The 18609-nt window shown below is 44.9% G+C and overlaps 1 protein-coding gene across 2 annotated transcripts in view; it reads left to right on the forward strand.

Moving 5' to 3' along the window:
* Positions 1–3897: 3897 nt before the first annotated feature.
* The window catches only part of RAPGEF1 (Rap guanine nucleotide exchange factor 1), an 84437-nt gene continuing 69725 nt past the window's right edge, over positions 3898–18609 (forward strand). For both annotated transcript variants that reach the window (XM_034067547.1, XM_034067548.1), the window contains exon 1: positions 3898–4037. In XM_034067547.1, coding sequence (XP_033923438.1) covers positions 4013–4037 — 25 coding nt within the window. In that variant the 5' untranslated portion in view covers positions 3898–4012. The remainder of the gene's footprint in view (positions 4038–18609) is intronic.

Below are 18609 nucleotides of genomic sequence, written 5' to 3' on the forward strand. Positions count from 1 at the left end.
TAGTGTGAGGCCAAAAAACGTTCTCCCATTTACTTCCTTTCATAAAAGACTAAGAAAAGGACACTAAAGGACTTTAACAGATCTGAAAGTACACCTTTATCTTTTGTTAAACCACCCAGCCCCAGTGGCCTGGGCATTGTTGGGTCTCTGCCCTCCTGCCTGTGGGACTGGCTATGCTTTACAGATGGGGAGCCCTGAAAAGGTGAGTGACACATTTCAAGCAGCCAAAGGATCTGTTGGTCTTTGAGGCCAGAGATGAGTCTGGGGCAGGACTCGTGGGGCTTAGTTCATGGGAAGCAGTGTGAAGGGGATTTGATTTTCCGTGTTCAGTTTTGGCCAAGCAGGGAAGTGACCAAGGTTCCAAGGTTTTTTCAAGGTTGGTATGTCCCACCTGCAGACAGGGATAAATCCATTCTCCCTGTGTCCTGATCCCTCTTTTCTGTGCCCGGATGCTCAGAGAACAGCGTGGCCTTTGGGGAGCATCCTCAGGGCTGCTTCCTCCGGATAACCAGCGCCGGGATTCTTTTCTTTCTCCTTGCACCGGAGACTTTGCTTGGGCTCGGGGGGGGGCTCAGCTCGGCGGCCCCCCTCAGCCCCATGTGCCGGCATATGCTGCCCTCTAGAGTCAGCACCCAAACTTCCTTTTTTCAAAGGAAAAAGCTGGTGTAAAGCCCTGTCAATCATGTGTCAGTGCGGCTCAGGCACAGAACACAGGGTCTGCCCACAGTGGGACCACCAGCCAGGTATGAGAAACCCTGCGAAACACGGGGGCTGCCTCGAGGAGGTTAGAAATGGGGATGTACCCAAAATCAAGGTCTCCCATTTGTGCTCTTTTGCTTATATGAAGTTTGATGCAGTCCACATTGTGTGTATATACATACTTTTTTCCCCAGGGGGCTAATACAGAAGCTCTGCCCTCACGTACTTCAGCTCCCAGCTCTGTCCCCTTCTGCATCGCTTCTCTGAGCCTCTCACCCAGAGCCTGTTCCCTGCACCCATGCCATCTTCTCCTTCCCTGAACAATTCCTCTCCTCCTCCACATACTGGCACCTCACTACTATTTTTGCCCCCACTGAAGACCTCAGAGGAGTTGCATCCATTAACAGGAGGTGGGAATCTTGCCCTTTTGCTTTAGTTGCTTCCACCCCATCTTTTTTCCACCTCTTCCCAGTTGCAAAGCTTTCCACCCTGAGGGCTGAGCGTGTGCGGTAGCAGGAGCACATTGGGTCGCTGCGGTGTATCTGTCGCTTGGGGATCCTTGTGAGTATTGAATAAGGTCTTTACAGAGAGCTGGTTGTGTCTTAACCACACTGAGCAGCAATGTTATCAAGGCCAACGTCGGTTCAGAAGCCACCGTGCAAGAAGGCATCTGGATAAATCACATTTCCCCGTGTAATCCCAGCATTCCCTGCTACTGAAACCCACTTGGACAGCTGTGTTTGGGGTGAACAGCCGCTATCTCCTCGCATTTCTACAGGGACAGACACCGCATCACCGCAGCCCTGGCCCCGTAAGCCAGAGGAGAGCAGGGGCTGGGGTGGGAGGAAGCTGCCCGGAGAGGGGAAGAGCACTAGAGGGCAGGAGAGCTCTTCTCTAATTGCAAGTCTCTATCTCTTGGTATTTCTTGCACAATTTCCCCTGTTCAGTGGGTCAGTTGTAAGTCCAGTGACTCAGTGCAGGAGATCACCCTGCGCGGCTGCAGTTTCTGTCTGTTGGCCTTTCCCTAGCTGCTGGCAGTGTAGGTGAACAAGGATGAAGCCGAGTACATCAGAGGGGTTTGCATGTGGAGACAGACCATCTGCAGAGGTTTGCGTCCAGGTGGTTTATCCCAGTGAAGAAATATCTATGGAAGGAGGCTCCACTTCTTGGAGCCCTCTTGCTTGACTCTGCAAGATGACCTTTAGCACTGCACTCTCATCAAAGCAGGTATCCACACTGGTACAAAGATACAACGTAGTCTTCTTTTCCTGATGTAGCATCAGCACCTGAAAAATTGGTTCATTGCAGGATGCTTCAGTATTGCTCCCATTTGAAGGTAACAATTACAGTCCTCCTCTTTCCTCTCTCCCCAGCCTGCAGCAAGAAATATCATAGAATCATAGAACAGTTTGGGTTGGAAAGGACCTGAAGTTCATCCAGTTGCAACATCTCCATGCATCTTGTGCATAGGAAACCATTCACAGCTCTCCTGGTCCCAACTCTGTCCATAACACATTCACACCAACACAGTCAGCTCTGGGGTGTTTTTCCTCAGCCAACTCAATGGGATATTTAGGATCATCAGGTTTTCCCAGCGATGTGAGTTACACGTTAATGCAGAAAACTCAAGAGAAACTCCAGCATCCCCCGGAGGCAATAACACATCATGGGCAGAATGGGGCTTTTTATATCAGAGCCTATGAAAAGACCTTCCAATTTAGTAGCTGTTCTGCTCGTATCGCACGTTATTGCACACATGCTCCTTCTTCCTTGCCCAAGACTGAAAGCGGAGGGTGTAAGAATAGCAGCTTCTTACTTCATCTGTCTGCTTCCTGTGTGTACTCGCAGTCGGGTCTGCTCGCATTAGCATCACCCACTACGGTTCCTAGTTACTATCACTCACTAATACGAGTGAGTCAGCACAGCTCAGCGTGGCTTCAAGACAAGCCACTCTTTACATCTGTGTCAGCAAGAGGGAAATCTGCCCCTAAATCTTCCTTTATTCGGTTTAGATTTATTAAGAAAATACACTCAGGAGCTCTCCACAAGCCTCTCAAACAGCACCATTAATGAGAGCATACTTCTCCCTGTTGGAGACTTCCTCCTGCAGCTTGTGCCCAGCCCCAGGTGTGTGAGATGTTTAAACAAGTTGATGAAGTCAGCTTGTTTCAAAGTTGTGTGTAAAGCTTGCAAAAATAGCAGCCTTGTGAATGATTTATTTGGTTCAGGAGGAAGTAAACAGCGGCTGATGGCTCACCAGGCTTTATTGGTCCACAGCACAGGGCATTACCTGCAAGTCAAGGTGTTACTATGAAGTTTGTCCTTAATTAAGTCATAGAAATGAGTCAGATCTCAAATAGGACCATAAGCCATTTACTGTCGCCCAGGGTTATCCCACTGGCTCTGCTGTCATCCTGCCGGAGGGAACTCCCTTCTCCTGCCACTGCTTCCTGGGCTCAAACTAAACCGAGTGCTGAGGTCAGGGGGGCCAGGATGGAGCTGTTGGTGTATGGAAGCTGAATCCCAGTGCCTTCCCGTGGGAATGCCAGCAGTGGAGCTGGGCAGCCTGGGTTCGCATTGGCCAATGCTGCTGGGTGCGAGGTGCTTCATAGGATGCTGTGAGGATGCTCTGTGCCCGCTGGAGGCAACAACTGGGTCAGGGTGTGCACAATCCCACCTTCATTTCCCTTGGGTTAATGGTAATTTAGCTTCCCAAGAGCATTCCAAGAGGAACATTCCGCCGTTACAGCCTATTCGGATAAACGCAGCGCGCCTTGGAGGCCTGGAGAGTGCCTGGAGGCCAGCGCAGACCGGCGGGTCCCTGCCCTGAACAAACCCCCGCTTAGGGCATCGCATTTGGAGGGGGAAACCACCCCCAGGGCCGGCTCCTCCCTTCAGGTTCCCCCACCCCCTCAGCGGAGCGGGGCCCGGAGCTCCACAGCCTCCGTGTCCAGCACCGACGGCAGCCCTGAGGCCGCTGCCCGGCCCCTACCCCCGCCCCCGGCTCCGTGGTCCCGGGCAGGCCCCGCTGCTGGCCCCGCCCGGCGCGGTGTGGCGGCGGCCGGCAGGGGGCGCTGCGGCCCGGGGCGGCGCGTGTGCGGCGGGAGCCCCCGGGCCGCCTCTTCCCCTCGCGGCCCGGCGCAGCGGGCGGGGGGCGGGCGCTGCCGCCGCCGCCGGAGCCCCACAGCCCCGCCGGGTCCCGCAGCCCCGGATCGCGGCCGGTAGCAGCGGGCGGCGGCGGCCGGCAGAGCCCCGCGGGCCGCTCAGCCGGTTACCTGCGCGGCAGGGCCTGAGCGCCGAGCCCGGCTCCGACATGTCCGGCAAGATCGAGAAAGCAGGTGAGCGGGGCCGGGAGGGCCAGCGGGAGCCCGGCGGGGCCGGCCGCGCTCGCCGCCTTCCCCTCAGCGCCGCCGCCCGCCGCTGACGGCTGTGGGCCTGGCGCGGCCCGGTGGGGCTCGGGGGGTACCGGCGGCCCGGGCCGGCCCGAGGCGGCTGTCAGGGCCCGTGCTGGGGCCGGGGCCGGGGCTGGGCCCGGGGCGGCCGGGAATGCTCTGCCCGGAGGGTGCTGCCGGCGCTGCTCCGGGTGCCGTGTGGGTCAGGCTTTGTGTCTTCTCCTCCGCCTTGTCCTTTTTGTTTCCCTCACCCCTTTATTCCTCCTCTCCCGTTTCCCCGCACCTCTGCGGTCCTTTCCATAGAGCAAAGCATCAGTAAAGCCGGGGCGCTGCAACGCTTTGGGGCCTACATGCAATGATTAATTGCAACTTCTCCAACTTTCCTCTTCTGGTGTTTGTGCAAGATGAGGAAAGATGAGTCCGTGGGCAAATGTCAGGAGGGAACTTGCTCATTTTTTCCTCCCTCTTTCAAAGCTCTCCCCTCAGCTTGAGGTGCCAGGGATGGGGAAAGGCTGCTGAGACTGCCCCTGCTCTCACAAGGAAACGCTCAAGCACGGCTAATATTGTCTCTCTGTGCTGCTGGAGTCGTGCCTGGTTCTCAGTTGTCACTTTAGATGGTTGAATGCCCCCGTTTTTCCGTGTAGCGGGAGTAGTATTTTTAAAGATTCAATTAGTGTTTTGCAAATCAAGCCGCGGAGTTACTTAGTTTAATTATGCTGCATTTAATTAGCAGAGAAAAATCAATGCTGGTTTGTATTTTTTATTGTAAGGAATAGCTTGGCAGTTTCCTACTGGGGAACGTAGGGTAGCAGCCTGAGTTGGGATGTGTGAGTGCAGCTTCAGGCTTTCCAGGACAGCAGCCACTGATTCAGGAAAGATTCCTGTTTCAAAGGAGTAAAGTTGGTAGCAGTGCTCTCTCTGGTTTTGATCATTCATTCCGGGTTTGTTCTGGCTTCTGTGCTGTGCTGTATACAAATGTGTTCTCCCATGATACAGGTTCTGGAGCGGCCTCCAGGGATGAGCAGACTGGCTGCCTAGCAGCCGGCTTTTAAGTGAAATACATAGGCATGTTTCCAGTTCTTAGTGCTAAGTTACTGTCTCACAAGTGTGTATCACATCATGGGACAAATGTTATTCCAGAAATATCATAGGTTAATCTTTTGCACGATCCCTTACATAGGATCACAGCACAGCACTTTGTTTTGGGATTCTGGCTATGTCTTTTCAATGCTTACTGGCATATTGCTGCAACTGTTTGTCTGGGAAGTGGAGAACTGAGTCAGGAACGTGTTACCAGCATATATAGACATGGGGCCAGCTCTAAAATAATTGCCACTTGTTTATGCTAGAGGTGAATTTGGCTTGGAGTTCTTGGAGTCAATGCTGACAGTGCTGTATACAGTAATTACAGATGTATAAGTAAGTGATCAGGTTTTGTTTATTCACGTGCAGTAAATAACCCTGTGAGGATAGTAAATATAACTCCACACCAGAGACACAGTGTGAAGAGTTCAAAAGCAGGATGATGACTGTAGACACACACAAACGCAGCACGGTTCCATAAACAATAGAGTAGAAAGGCCAAAAGATACCATACAAAAATCATACGCTGTGCAGCCTAGAGACCCGACCTTGCAACACACTGACCTCCCGCTGAAGGACTCAAGACATCATGCAGGATCCATCCCCAGGTCAGTGCTGTAACCACAGTGTTGAGGATGCAGTGGGTGAAGCCTTTGTGTTGGAAGCATTCTTTCTAATACCTGTGTCTTGCAGTGACACTTTGCTGAACGAGAGAAACTGTAAGTCTGGGAAATTGTCCTCTTTCAACTGCTTGTACTTTGGTTTCTTTAGAAGGGCATTTAAAATAAAATAATAACATCCAATCTAAATATAAACTGGAGAAGAAGAGACTGGGAAGGAGGGCTGGAAGCCAACAGTTTCAGTGCAGTACAGCGTTGATCACTGGTTCTGAGTGTTTGAACTTCTGATTGACACAAACAGTTTGGTTAATAGTGTCACGAAATAAACACAGGCTGTAATACCACAGTAATTTTGGGATAGTTGTCAAAATGTGTACAGTAGCAGAACAAAGGATACAGAGTCATGAAACAATTGTGCTGAGGTCTAAGGTCTGTGTATTTGTGTACATTTGGATTTGTTTTTTTCTTATGGGAAGGGAAATACAGGCAAACCCCATTATGTGGTAAATAAAATAGGTTCTTGCCTGATAACAAGCTCTGACAAACTTCAGAATGGGCTTGGGGTTTGGTTTGACGCTCATATCTAGCCAGTCAGGCTGCTGGGGAAAGAAGTGTTACCCTGCAGGGCTAGATCCCTTGAGATCTTTCATACATCTGCTGCCTGAATCCTTAAATGAAACACCTTGTTGGCACTTAATAAAAACCAAGAATGAATGATAACAGCTACCATCCTGTCCACCAAGGAGGAGCAGATGAGACTCCCTCTGGAGCCTTTCAGTACTGCTGTTTCATCAGCAGAAAGGTCACCATAGAGCAGCAATTCACAGCACTGCTTTGGAGTGCAGGGGAGTCATCTGGTCATGTAGAATAAGATGGTATATTTTGTTTTGACTAGTTTTGGGCCTCCTGCTATGTTAGGCTCCAGCCAGTAGACTTCTAAACACTTTTTCAAAGCAAAACCCTTACTGACTTGAGGAGAAGGAATGGCATCCAGTGCTGGTTCTTCTTTACTCTAGAACTGTGATGTTTCATCTTCACTGTCAGAAAATATTTGTTCTCACCCTAGTTAGTCTTATAGTTTTGATCTAAAATCCCAAATAAGGATGCCAAGAAAGAGTGGAGAAAGTCACATATGGTGCTTGGGTTTTCTGTTGTCATGGCAATACATGAATTTCTCTATTTATTTACCTGATGGATTATGTGCTCCAGGGAATTGAACTATTCGGCATCATTCAGGGAGGATAAGGGAGCAGTTAGATACCATCAGGTCTAAAACAAGCTCTTCCATGAAGCAGGTCCAGTCAAAAATACCTTTGTTAAAACCAAGGAATATATGGGTGCCATACTTTGAAGATTTATTCTACTTGATGTTTTAAGTCTTAATCTTGTAATTTCTTTCAGGGTGTTCATATCCCTTGTAAGCTTGCTTTTTCAATAGCTGTCTGCTGAAGTTTGTTTGAGATAACTATTTGAAGTGCTAGCTACCTGGCACACTGTCAGTCATCTCTATTCTGCTCAGGACTCAACTGGATGTATTTATTCCCAACAGACACAAAATGCTGTTGTTTTCACCTTTTATTCATAAGCATTTGCCTGATAAGCAAGTTCACCTCTGAAGTTTCATTCTGTAGTATAAGCATCTAATCCCAGGAGAGCTCTGTTCTGAAGGAAAATGGAAAAATAGAAGAAATCATTCAGGAGGCCTGATTATTCCCATCTTTATAGGAACTTTATGTTTGTCCAGAGCCCTCTGCATCAATTTGCATGATCCTGAATTATGCATCTGTGAATGTGTCTGTATTAACATCAAGTTTCCCAGGGATCTCATTTTTTGGAAAGGATGTATTTTGACCTGTCATTGTCTCTTGGATCATTCTATGAAAGGTCATTATCCTGCATAGTTTTTTTTACACCTGTACAGTTTTCTTCAGTTTCCCTTTGTGTCAGTTATGCTCAGGTGAGTTACTGGGCAGAGCTCTTTCACCACTGTACTGTGTTCTCCAGTACAAGCGAGGGTTTTCCAGTTAAGTTTCACACTTGACCAGTGTAAGTGATGCTTTACTGGTGCTTTTCAAGTAAAGTAAAAATTGTCAGTGAAGTGTCTTGAATATGAAAATTAATCTCTTCTAAAGACTCACTTCACAGCCATAAAGGCAGTTCAGTTCCAAGTCTTCCTTACTTGGGATATCAGCACCTACTGCATGTATATGTCGCTCAGCATGTGTGTTGTGTTTTAACCTGTTTAAAAAGCATCAGCAGTTCAGTCTAGTTTCATGGAGAGGCAAAATGCAGGTACAAGATGATCACTGAATGGCACAAAGAGCAGAATTTTGCATTTTTAGTATGTTATCATAGGCTTGGCAGGTGTTCTGTTGCAGAGCTTCAAGATTGGAGTGTTCAGAAATGTAGCCTGTGGGATAACTGCTGCAAGACTGAGATGGTCTGAGCAGTTGTAAGAAGGAAGTGGACAAGGAGTGGAGAAAAAAGACAGCTGAAGTCCTCTGGAATGTGAAGCAGCTGGGCTGTGCCTTAGTCAGTGAAGAAGCAGAAACTGGAAACAATTGCTAAATTTATTTTCAGCGCAAGCAGTCGTTTTCCTTGAACCACAATGACTAAATATATCTATTGGTGGGATTTTTATGTGGTGGTAACTCTTGCTGGCTCTTGCTGACCTCCTGGCAAACAGAGATGAGTGGAAGGTCACTGTCAGTCAATATTGTACACAGATGTCCCTCACAAAGGTCTGTTGCTTCACTTGCAGAGAACATTTCCTATATGTAAGGGACCTGCAGGCTGTCTGTGTGGCTTTTACTTGTTGCCCTATGTTGCATGAGTGGAAGAAACCTGGGTGTCTGTTTCTAGGGAAGGTAGTCAATCTGTAACTGCTTTCAGATAGACTCTGATGCAAAGGTGTGGGTCTTTTACAAATACAGACATTAACACATTATTTATTCCAAAGTTGGGACCTTTTAGTGGAATTGACAAAATGAGCTTTGCTGTTGACTTAGAAATCCTTCAAAAGGAGAGCATTCAATTCATAAGCTTACAGCATCTTAACTGCATGTGGAGGAACATGAAGTGTTAACTTTCTAGACTGTATTAAAGAAACTCCTGCCTTCTTGGCAGGGGTATTGATGGCTAATCAGATTCAGCTTGAGCACTCAATCATTACATGTATTGCAGGAGATGTCTAGGTAGCTGTCAGATGGGCTACTGAGAGCTGATAGCTGTAATTGGTTGTTACCATAGCATCAGTTTTGAAAGATTCTTGAACCCCAGCAAAGAAAAGATGGTAGAAAGCATCTCCTGTCTTTGGGCCAGATGTAGTGTATTAAAACCAACAAATTACATGTCAGAGCTACAGGTATGGTAATATAATAGCTGCCTTCCTCTCTCCCCCTCACCACACCCATCATTTTGCATGGTTTGGGTACATGTAGAGGATATAACTGGTTCCATTAGGAAAAAATGGAACCAGTTCCATTTTTCTGCTGAAATTAGAGACCTGGAGTTTTGGGGTCTTTTGCCAGTTTGTAAAGCTATTGACCTCTGTGAACTGTTGCTTGGCAGTGAAATGAATCCTTCCAGCCTATATTCATATTGTGGAGACTTTACATTATCTGGAGAACACCCTGTGCATGGAGAAGGATCCTTCAGCTTCTCAAATATGTGACAGAATAGGCTTTTCTCTCTGAAAGCAATTTATTGTGCTGTAAGTTCCTCAATATTTGGTAAATTTCTGCTTTGGTGTTACCTCTGTCTTTTTTTCTTTATTAACATTAGCAAACTGTAGGATTCAGCCATCGTCATGGAAGCAATACAAAAGGAGTGTTAAAATCATACAGCTCTTGCAAGAATATTAGCTTTACTATTTGTCAGTTTTGTCTAAAACAAACAAAACAAAATGGGATGAGGCATGGTAATGGAGAACCGTGTGTTGTTATCAGTGCTTTAGTAGAGATTAGAGGAAAAGGGAGAGCTGGTTGGAGGAAAAGCTAGATTTATTTACCTTCATAAGGGTGAATTTGCAGCCCCAGAACTCCAAGGTGTATGAAAAGGTGACTAGAGTAGGAAAAAGGGACATCACAAGTGGAGCTGTTGATGGAATGATTGGATAGGACAGAAAGGAGATGAGAGGATGTGCAGCCCACAGATGGTAGAAGAGAAGGGAATGGTGGGCAAGTAGGACAGAGAGGAAAAGACGGATAACAGAAAGGGAAAGCGGGCAAGGAGGAGGCTCCCGGCAGCTTTCACAAGGTCTGTTCCAAGGCAAAGAGACAGAAGATAAATGTCAGCAATCCGGAAAAGCTGCAGGAATCCTGCAGGTTGGGACGTGCTGCCAAAGGAATGTTCTGCAGTTCTGCTATCCACGTTACTGCAGCCCGACAAATTCACAGCTATATTTATATTACCTGACCCACAGCATCCACTCTTAAAAATACATTTCCAGTCTGTTCTTATGGTGTGTGACCCTGATAGAGCAAACAATTTCATCTGCGTGGGAGAGAAACGATGTCCCTTCATATTCTGTGAAGCAACCTGAGAAAGCTGGTGGATCAGATTATTGGTATTTGTGTTGCATATTCCAGTTAAAGCTCTCCAGCTTTGAAACAGTCTCTTGATGGTAAATCTGTTTGCTGTTCTAGCTGCTGCCATAGCTTACTTTCTCTGGGGTTTGCAAGATGATGTTTTCATGTTGAGAGCAAGGAAAAAGTCAATAGAAACAAGTACAAAAAAAGGAGGTCTGTATCAGAGCATTCACTCACTTAGTGTTGTGAAGATTTGGGAGAATGGGTTCTCCTGTACTTGCTTTCTATTTTACCATATTTAGGAAAGTAATCTAAGAGATTTGGGAATTGACAAGATCTGTATGGCAATTCTAAGCCTTGGATAGCATTTTGGGTTTACACGTTTTTGGTTTTTTTTTTTGGTCCCCTTTTATACCATTGATAGGGTTATGTGGGTGGCACCCAAAGAAGAAATTTAATTATGGGGCTGAGGTTCTTTGAAATAAGCAAATGCATGTTTTGCGTTAGCTTACACTACCTGGGTGATGGGCTCTGCTGCTTTGTGTAGAGCTTTTCAGGTGTCATGAAAATACTGTGCATTTGGTGATACATCTTGGTGTGGACATCAGTGCCTCTAAGGAAATAACAATTCATTATTCTGCTGAGGGAGAGCATTCTTGTGCTGTCATTCTTTCTCTCAAGCTTTCATGTGGGGATGCATTTTGTTGCGTATATAACATTCACTGAACCAGTCCTATTTATAGTCTAAACAAGATCTTTAATTTCATCCCTCACATGTACAAAAATCTTGGGTTTTGAAAGAAAACAGAGGAGAATTTTCTTTTTAGGCTTCTGGAAAGAAAGAAAAAATCAGTAGAGGTTAAAATAAAATGATAGGTACTCACAGCTGGTGGAGTCAGAGTAAGCAGATGCTGCAACTTGGTTGAATTTTACCAAGAGACCAAATATGTGGTTCTGTAGCTGTTACACTTTAGTTTGCAGGTAGTCTTTAACAATTAAAATGGGAGCAAAAGGAGCATGTTCACAGTGTCCAGCATACGTTGTTTTATCCCCTCCTTTTGATGTTTTTATTGTGCTTCTCAGTTTACCAATCTGTCCTGTCCATACTGAACAAGGTGCTAAAATTGCCTCAAGAATTAATTCCATATTTAGAAAGTTTCCTTTACAAACCCAACATCAGTAAAGGGCACCCAGGGAAATCAATGTTTTTGTTCTGGTTGTATAGTACATTCCAATCAATTCTAGATAGCAGCGCTCAGTGAATCCATCCAGTGGTGGGGTTCAGTTAGCAGGACAATACTGTTTGAAACACCCTTTTCCTTGGGTGATATATTGACCTTTCATTTTTGTGCTCTATGAACTTAAGTTAGTTAACTTGAATATGGGGGGTAAAGTGCAGGTGGTTCCCATCCACTTTTTGATTAATAATGCAACCTTGCATTTCTTTGTTGGGAGTGACGTGTGCTACAACTTCTGTGTACAGAGAAATTAGATATCCCTGGTTATATGTATGTTTCTACCCTGATGTTTATGAAGTATATGTTTTCTGCTTTTCTCATTAGAAGAAGCTTTAAACTGCATTATATTCAGGAATAATAAGTTTGAGGAGCTATGGAGGACTACAACACATTTAGTTAGAGCTCATCTATGAATTTACAGGGACTTAAAGGAAAATGCAGAGCACTGGTTTGTGCAGGAGGTGCTTTCTCTGTATAAATATCCCTACAAAGGTCACATGAAATGATACGTCAAGTCTGATGCCAGATTTTTCATGGAGCATGGTATGAGTGGTACAGGGGTTGAGTTCACTTTGCTGCTGCTTGGAATTGTTTCTCCAGGGCTGCTGTACCAAAACCATTATGCATCTGAAAGTCACATCTTGTTTCTTTATGAGCAATACCTCAGAGAGCCTAACTGACAGAAACAGGTGGGGATTTTCTCTGTTTTCAGCTTAGTCTTTCTGTTTCCTCCATGAATAGCTGTTGGCTCTTTGGCACTGGAAACAGTGGTACTTCTGTCTCCTGCTCTGTCAGTCTGGTCTATTGTAGTGACAAAGGTAAGATAACTTCATGAAAGAGAGATTTATGGTGATTTGAGAATACCTTTGCTTAGAATTAGTTTTGTGAAGCTGGCTCAAAATTGCACCTGTACTGAAACAGGTACTATTTGGGGTATACCAAGTCTAAGATACTTTTTTTTTTATTTATGTATGATTTTCATTCTAAAAATTTCTAGTTCCAGCAGATTTAATACTGATTATATTGAGTTAGAAGTGCTCACCTTTCACCAGAGACTGTAGGAAAAGCCTGTAGTGACCATGACTAGCACAGGCCCTAACGCCTTGCATTTACCCAGCTAAGTTTGGGGAGATGAATCCCAACCTTGGGTATTTTTCTGTCCTGTTGGGAAGCTGTTCACTGAGATTTTAGATATTGCTTGAAACTATAGTTATGTGAAGTGGAATGAATTGATTTAGCAAAGGGCTTGCTGCATTTTTGGTTGAGGCAGAGATCGGAAGGCTTTTCTTCACTGTCATCTTCACTTTGTCATGCCTGTTTCTCATAGCCCTGAAGCAAACGTGCTGTTAGGTCATGGTGTGCACCCCTCAGACAACATGACTCTTGAGGGAGGAAACAGGTTAGAAGAAGACCCCTTCCCTCCAAAAAAATCCCATCTCACATGCAGGTCACTGCTGGGAGAACTGATGGAAGAACCTAATGTATCACAAAGGGGCTGCCTGCAGGAGCTCGCTTCATGTTAACCCTGATGCTGGTGGTGGGTCTGTGAGCTGGTAATGTTTTATCTAATTCACTGTTGGTTCCCAGGGATGAAATAGATACTAGACCTTTTAATGTTGCTTCCCCTGGTGCTGCTCAGCCCAGGGAGACACGATGTATTGCATTCCATCAGCCCATGATCTGGCATCAGGCTGAAAGGTAAAAGCACTGGTAGAAAAATAATGTTTTCCTTTGCTGCTAGAACAAAGACTCCTTGAATTGTGAACTGGTTGGCCAGGAACAGGGAATGCCAAGGAAAAGCAAAATCACGTCAGAGGAGCCAGTGGATGGGGTGGGGGTTGCTGTTAAAAGCCAGAGTATCCTGGTAAAAATGGCAGGGCAAATGAACCCTTTAAAACCATGCAAAGAGAGAATTTGGCTCTCATTATATCTGTGTACATTTCCAGGTAGTCTTTAAAGATGGGTTTGTTCCCGTCTGTCTCGGGTGAAAGCACTTGTATAAATTCTGCTTTGGCAGCTTTTACTCTCCAGTTTTATCCTGAATTACAGCCTTGTTCATTAGACCTCAAACCTGAGGTGTACGTTTCACTTCTAGGACTCCCTGGAGACATCAGGAATACCGCAAGTGATACACAGGAGAACTCTGAGCTTCCATTTGGCTGAACGCCTGGGGAGTGCCAAGGTCCAAGGGGTCTAAACCATCATTTGGACCAGACACTGGTGAAAGCCATGTCTTTGCCTGGGGTTGTTGGGATTATTGTGGCTTTTTACTATGTGCATAAGTTAAAAATGCTTACCTGGATGTTGACCGCAGTTGTCTGCACTCAGGGTTGCCACCTCAATGTGCATTTTGCACTTTGTGTTCTGTTAATATGATAGAGAAGGGAAAATTAAGGAAACATCTAAGGGATAATTTCTGGCAGCTGAGCAGATAAGTTGATCTATAAATTCTGAGAGTCACTGGCAACAAGGTGTGTAAGAGTGTTAGTAACAACAAAAAGGATGCTGGAAGGTTGTTGTTAGCTTATGTCTTTGTTTTGATACTTCTCAAGTTCTGTAAGTATTTAGGGCTAGTATAAATAATAGCATCTGAGGTTACAACCATTGGCCATCTGGTCTGTTGGAGCTCCAAATATACAATGTCCAAAATAAATATCCCCCATCAAATGAAAGCAGAACTGATCCTGAAGTCACTCCCAGCACACACGTGCTGTTAACATGGCAGTTGGTCGAGGTCCTGATCAGAGTCTGGCATCCAAAGTTCCCAACTCATGCAAAACACCGTTCCTGTCAATGCTATCAGTGCTGTGGCTTGTCCTGTGGGGAAAGCTAACAGGATGTGGGTTTAATTGTTACTATCCATTTGTTTTTGTCATGTAATACTTCTCAGATGAGGTACTTCACATCTAAGAGCTTTGGCAACATAGGACACTAAGGTTCTAATGTTATCATATGGGAGAAAAAAGTCATGCTAGAAATATTAATACTTGGTTGGACACATTAATGAAATTGTTATTCAAAGCTCTTCAATCCAGAAAATTTGTGTTAATCTTAACCTTTGGGATGATAACAAAGCACAGAAACTGGCTCCTCCTGCAATCCTGTGCCCTTGAACGAGTCATTTAGTTAAATTCCTTAATATTTTTGCAGCTGTGGTTGTGGTTTATTAACTGATGCTGCCTTGAAGAGGAGCCGGTGTCTGCAGCAGTTTTCATTACTCATCTGTCAATATTTGCAGAGTAAAACAAATGGGTCTGGGTAGGGAGGTTTCTGCTCTTCTGCGTAAATGGATTCTTTTTCTCCATCCCTGCTATTTTACCCAAGGAGAGGGTAGAGAACAGTTTTGATGGATTGGGTATTGGATCCGAAGGTCTGGCCTGTTCTGTCTGCCAGGATTATTTTAAGCTATGATGTTTAAATTTTATTAAATGAACCAGAGGGAATTAAAAGCATCTCTCTTTCCCAGAATACTCTGACTGTACATCTGTAAAATGCCCTTTATCCTCGATCATTCCAGCTGAAGAATCTCCAGAATTTCTCTTTTTCAGGGGGTAAAATAGGATTTTTGGCCAGTTCAGCAATTTGCTTCTCAGGAGAAATCCGGATGAGTTCTGTTTGGTTTTGTTTTTACACAGTCCTCAGAGTTGAAAATTACATAAACCAAAGTCATTACCTTGCTGAGTTTCCTGGTGCAAACTGGAAGTTGTGCAGTAATTGCCTTGGCTTCTGGGTGAGATATAGGAGGGAACTTATCTGCCTGGATTTGGGGTTTTTTTTGCATGATACTTGCAAATGAAGGACACATCTTACTGTGATGCCCCTGCAGAGTGGGGATATCTGCTGTGGGAGATAGAGATGTAAATGAATGTTGTGCTGGTGCATGCTATGTGTGAGTGAGTGAAGCAAACCATTTTCATAGCAAATGAGCATTCAATACAAAATGCTTTCCCGGAATGGGGCAGGGCTGTAGCAAAGGATGAGCTATAATAAGTAGGGGAGAAGGACTTGAGGAACCCAGTGTATTGACTCACTTGACCACATACTTCTCTTGAGTTTCACACTTGACTGACAAATACTGAACAGAATAACAGCCTGCCTAGTGAGCAAATGTGCGTAAGAGCCAAAAAGCAGTGCTGACCTCTTTCTGTGCATGTGTGCTTTGGCAGAAGTACTGGAGTCCTTACCTCCTTTTCCTGTGGGGCATTCTGGTTTTCCCTAGTTTTCATCCTGCTTCAAAAAATCATGGTGGGGCAAAACCACACAGGGCAGTTCCCTTTGCAAGAAGATGTAAAGAACTGGTGCTCAGCGCAGGAAAAGCAATTCATAACTTGAAGCTTCGCTTTGTGCCTCTGTACCCTGGCTACATGAAGTGTTGGCTGCTAAATTGGTCAGTTTCCTTAACCTTTGGTCATAGAGTTGCCATTAAATATATTTAAAAGCATGTCCTGTGGGAGACTATTTTGTGTTACCATGGCCTCCTCTGCCAGACTGAGCTCTTGGCTAGCTGCAAGCATGAGGAGCTAGTTGGGAGATAAAAACTGATTAGTGGATAATTCCCCCAGAATGAATAATCTCAGCCTTAAAAGATGAATTGCAGATGGGTTTGGATGAGAGAGAGAGATCAGGTTTAAAATGTCATGCTTTCAGTAACCTGAATCTGGTGACCTTAAGTGGCATTGCAGGGATCATGTCAGACGAGTAAGAATGGAAGGAGAGGCTTGTCCGTGGTGTGTGGCCAGTGCTTCCTGCCTTGGTTTGACCCTTGAGCCTCCAGTATTATATTTATCTGGTGATTTGAAAGGTCTTTCACTCCACAAGGTCAAGGAAAGCATCCAAAATAGAGACAAGAGCTACTGTAAGCTCCCCAAATGCAGGATTAGTATCTAATACAGTGTTTTAAACTATTTTCATATAGGTTACACAGCTTTACCCATCTTTCACCTTTATAAAGGTAACAGTATGTGTGTGTTTGCCTAGCTTTGACTTGAAAGCTTGCAAAAAACAAGACTGAAACAGAAAACCAAGTTAAGGACTATATGAGCAAGCTATGTCAATAAAGACTATCATTTTGTGTAGCTGTGCAGCTTATCAAATTACTCCAGCAAGAGTCTCTTTACAAAGGTTTTTGTATTCTATCTGTTGACTCATCCGTCTCAACACTTACAGTAACGTTTCAGTACTGGCTTATAAAGCCTGTGATTGAAACAAGGCTGTTCTTGGCCTGCTTAATCAACAGATGCAATTAATACAATGATGTTTGTCTTGACACCCTGTCTCACTGGCGGCATTGTAAGCAGCATTGCTGCGAGTTGATCTCTGTGGTTGAGGACTCACTGTATGGGCAGATCACTCAACGTTTGTATTCAGCATAAAGTCAACACTGAGAGAGTTTCAGAGCTCTCCAGTCTCACTGGTGCTACAAGCAATGCTAACAAAAGGGTAAATCATAAGCTGCAGCATTTCTTACTCATTTAACAGTTCTATAAAATGCTGGGATTTCATTCTGTTGGAGAGCACCAGAAGTGTAAAAGGAAAGCTCAGCTGGATTTTCTTCTTGTGCAAGTCTGGGAAGGTGGTGAAGGAAGTACAATTTGGACTCAGATATTTATTCTTTCAGTAGAACAATGTGAGTCCCAGACCAGTGCCTCTCAGATGTGTTTTACCCTGGGAACTTGTATAAAACGTCTTCCTTTTCAGCTATTTCATTTTTAGCTGTATAGAGGGTGTAACCATTGTTGAAGGGAGTGTCGGTGGCTTATAGCCAGTTGATATCTAAACCCTATCATGAATTGTTTTAAAGAGAGTACAATTTTCTGTACGGAGATGTATTGATGACTTCTTTTCCAAGGCAGGAAGTACATGCTGACTGCAGCAGTTGCCAGAGCAGCTGTTCATTATGAGTAAGCCATATGAAAAATCCTGTGAAAGCCTTAATATCAGTAGGAAGCAGTGAGAGCTTAAATGATCAGCACCAACGCGTGGTTAAACTGTGTCAAGAACTGCTTTTGGAGTTTCACTCACTTGGAATTTTATATTGGGAAGACTTTCTAGTTCTTACGGTATCACAGTCTGTAGGGTAGTTTACAGAGAAATGTTTAACTTCAGGCTAGGTACTATCTGTAAGGGCTTGTCTGGACACTCCCAAGACTCTTGCTCCAGGATACAAATTCATTTGATTTATCGCATTTTGAGTAAATGTAGTAGTTTCTGTCTCTGAAAGTATGCATCTTGTGGCTTTTAGCATTTCCTAGCCTTGTAGCACCAGTGTTACTTAGGCTGGGTTTCTGCCAAGCCCTGTATTAAACAGGGGACACAGCTGAAATGGAGTCATGTCCTCATCAGTGAAAATTTGGACCTTTTTGTTATATTCTCTGTTTAAAATCACAGAGCTGACTTCTGTCAAAACCCATACATAGATTTCCATAGCTTCAAGAAAAAGAGTAAATGAGAAGTACTGTGCTCCAAATGTGAACCTGCCTGGAAGCTGGGTAGGCAGAGATGTGCTACTGAAGAGGAAAACCTGTTCATCCATAGCTGATGTATTGTACAAGTAAACCCAGTGTAATCACTTCCTAGCTCAGCTTCTGAGATACTTCCAACCCAACTTCCTTCACTCTGCCTTTGAGCTCTGTGTTTGAACCGCTTTTCATTTTCTATTGTTCTTTGTTGTCCTTGATACCAGGATGTGATTTCTTCTTTGTCACCTTCCACTGCCCTTTGTTTCTCTTAGTTTACAGGTTTTTGAGGCATGCCCTGGCTTTGGTGGTTGTGCACATGTCTAAGCCTGTGTCACAAGGTTTTGATTCAGTGGGGTTGTCCTGGAGATGTATAGGGGTGTGCCAGCAAATAGTGGTGCATGTGTCACAGCAAAGAAACATACACATCCATGTAGTAGAGCTTCTCCTTCTGCTGAATATGCTCCTCAGGTCATGTCTTATGAGAGTGGTAGTAATGGAAAATGTGGGATGTTCTGGCTTATTTTGAGAACAAGATTCAGTTTCCTTTGATGCAGTAATTTCATGAATCAAAGAGGGAAATGTGTAATGCT

This window comes from Melopsittacus undulatus, chromosome 11, assembly GCF_012275295.1.
Source record: "Melopsittacus undulatus isolate bMelUnd1 chromosome 11, bMelUnd1.mat.Z, whole genome shotgun sequence".
Classification (NCBI taxonomy): domain Eukaryota; kingdom Metazoa; phylum Chordata; class Aves; order Psittaciformes; family Psittaculidae; genus Melopsittacus; species Melopsittacus undulatus.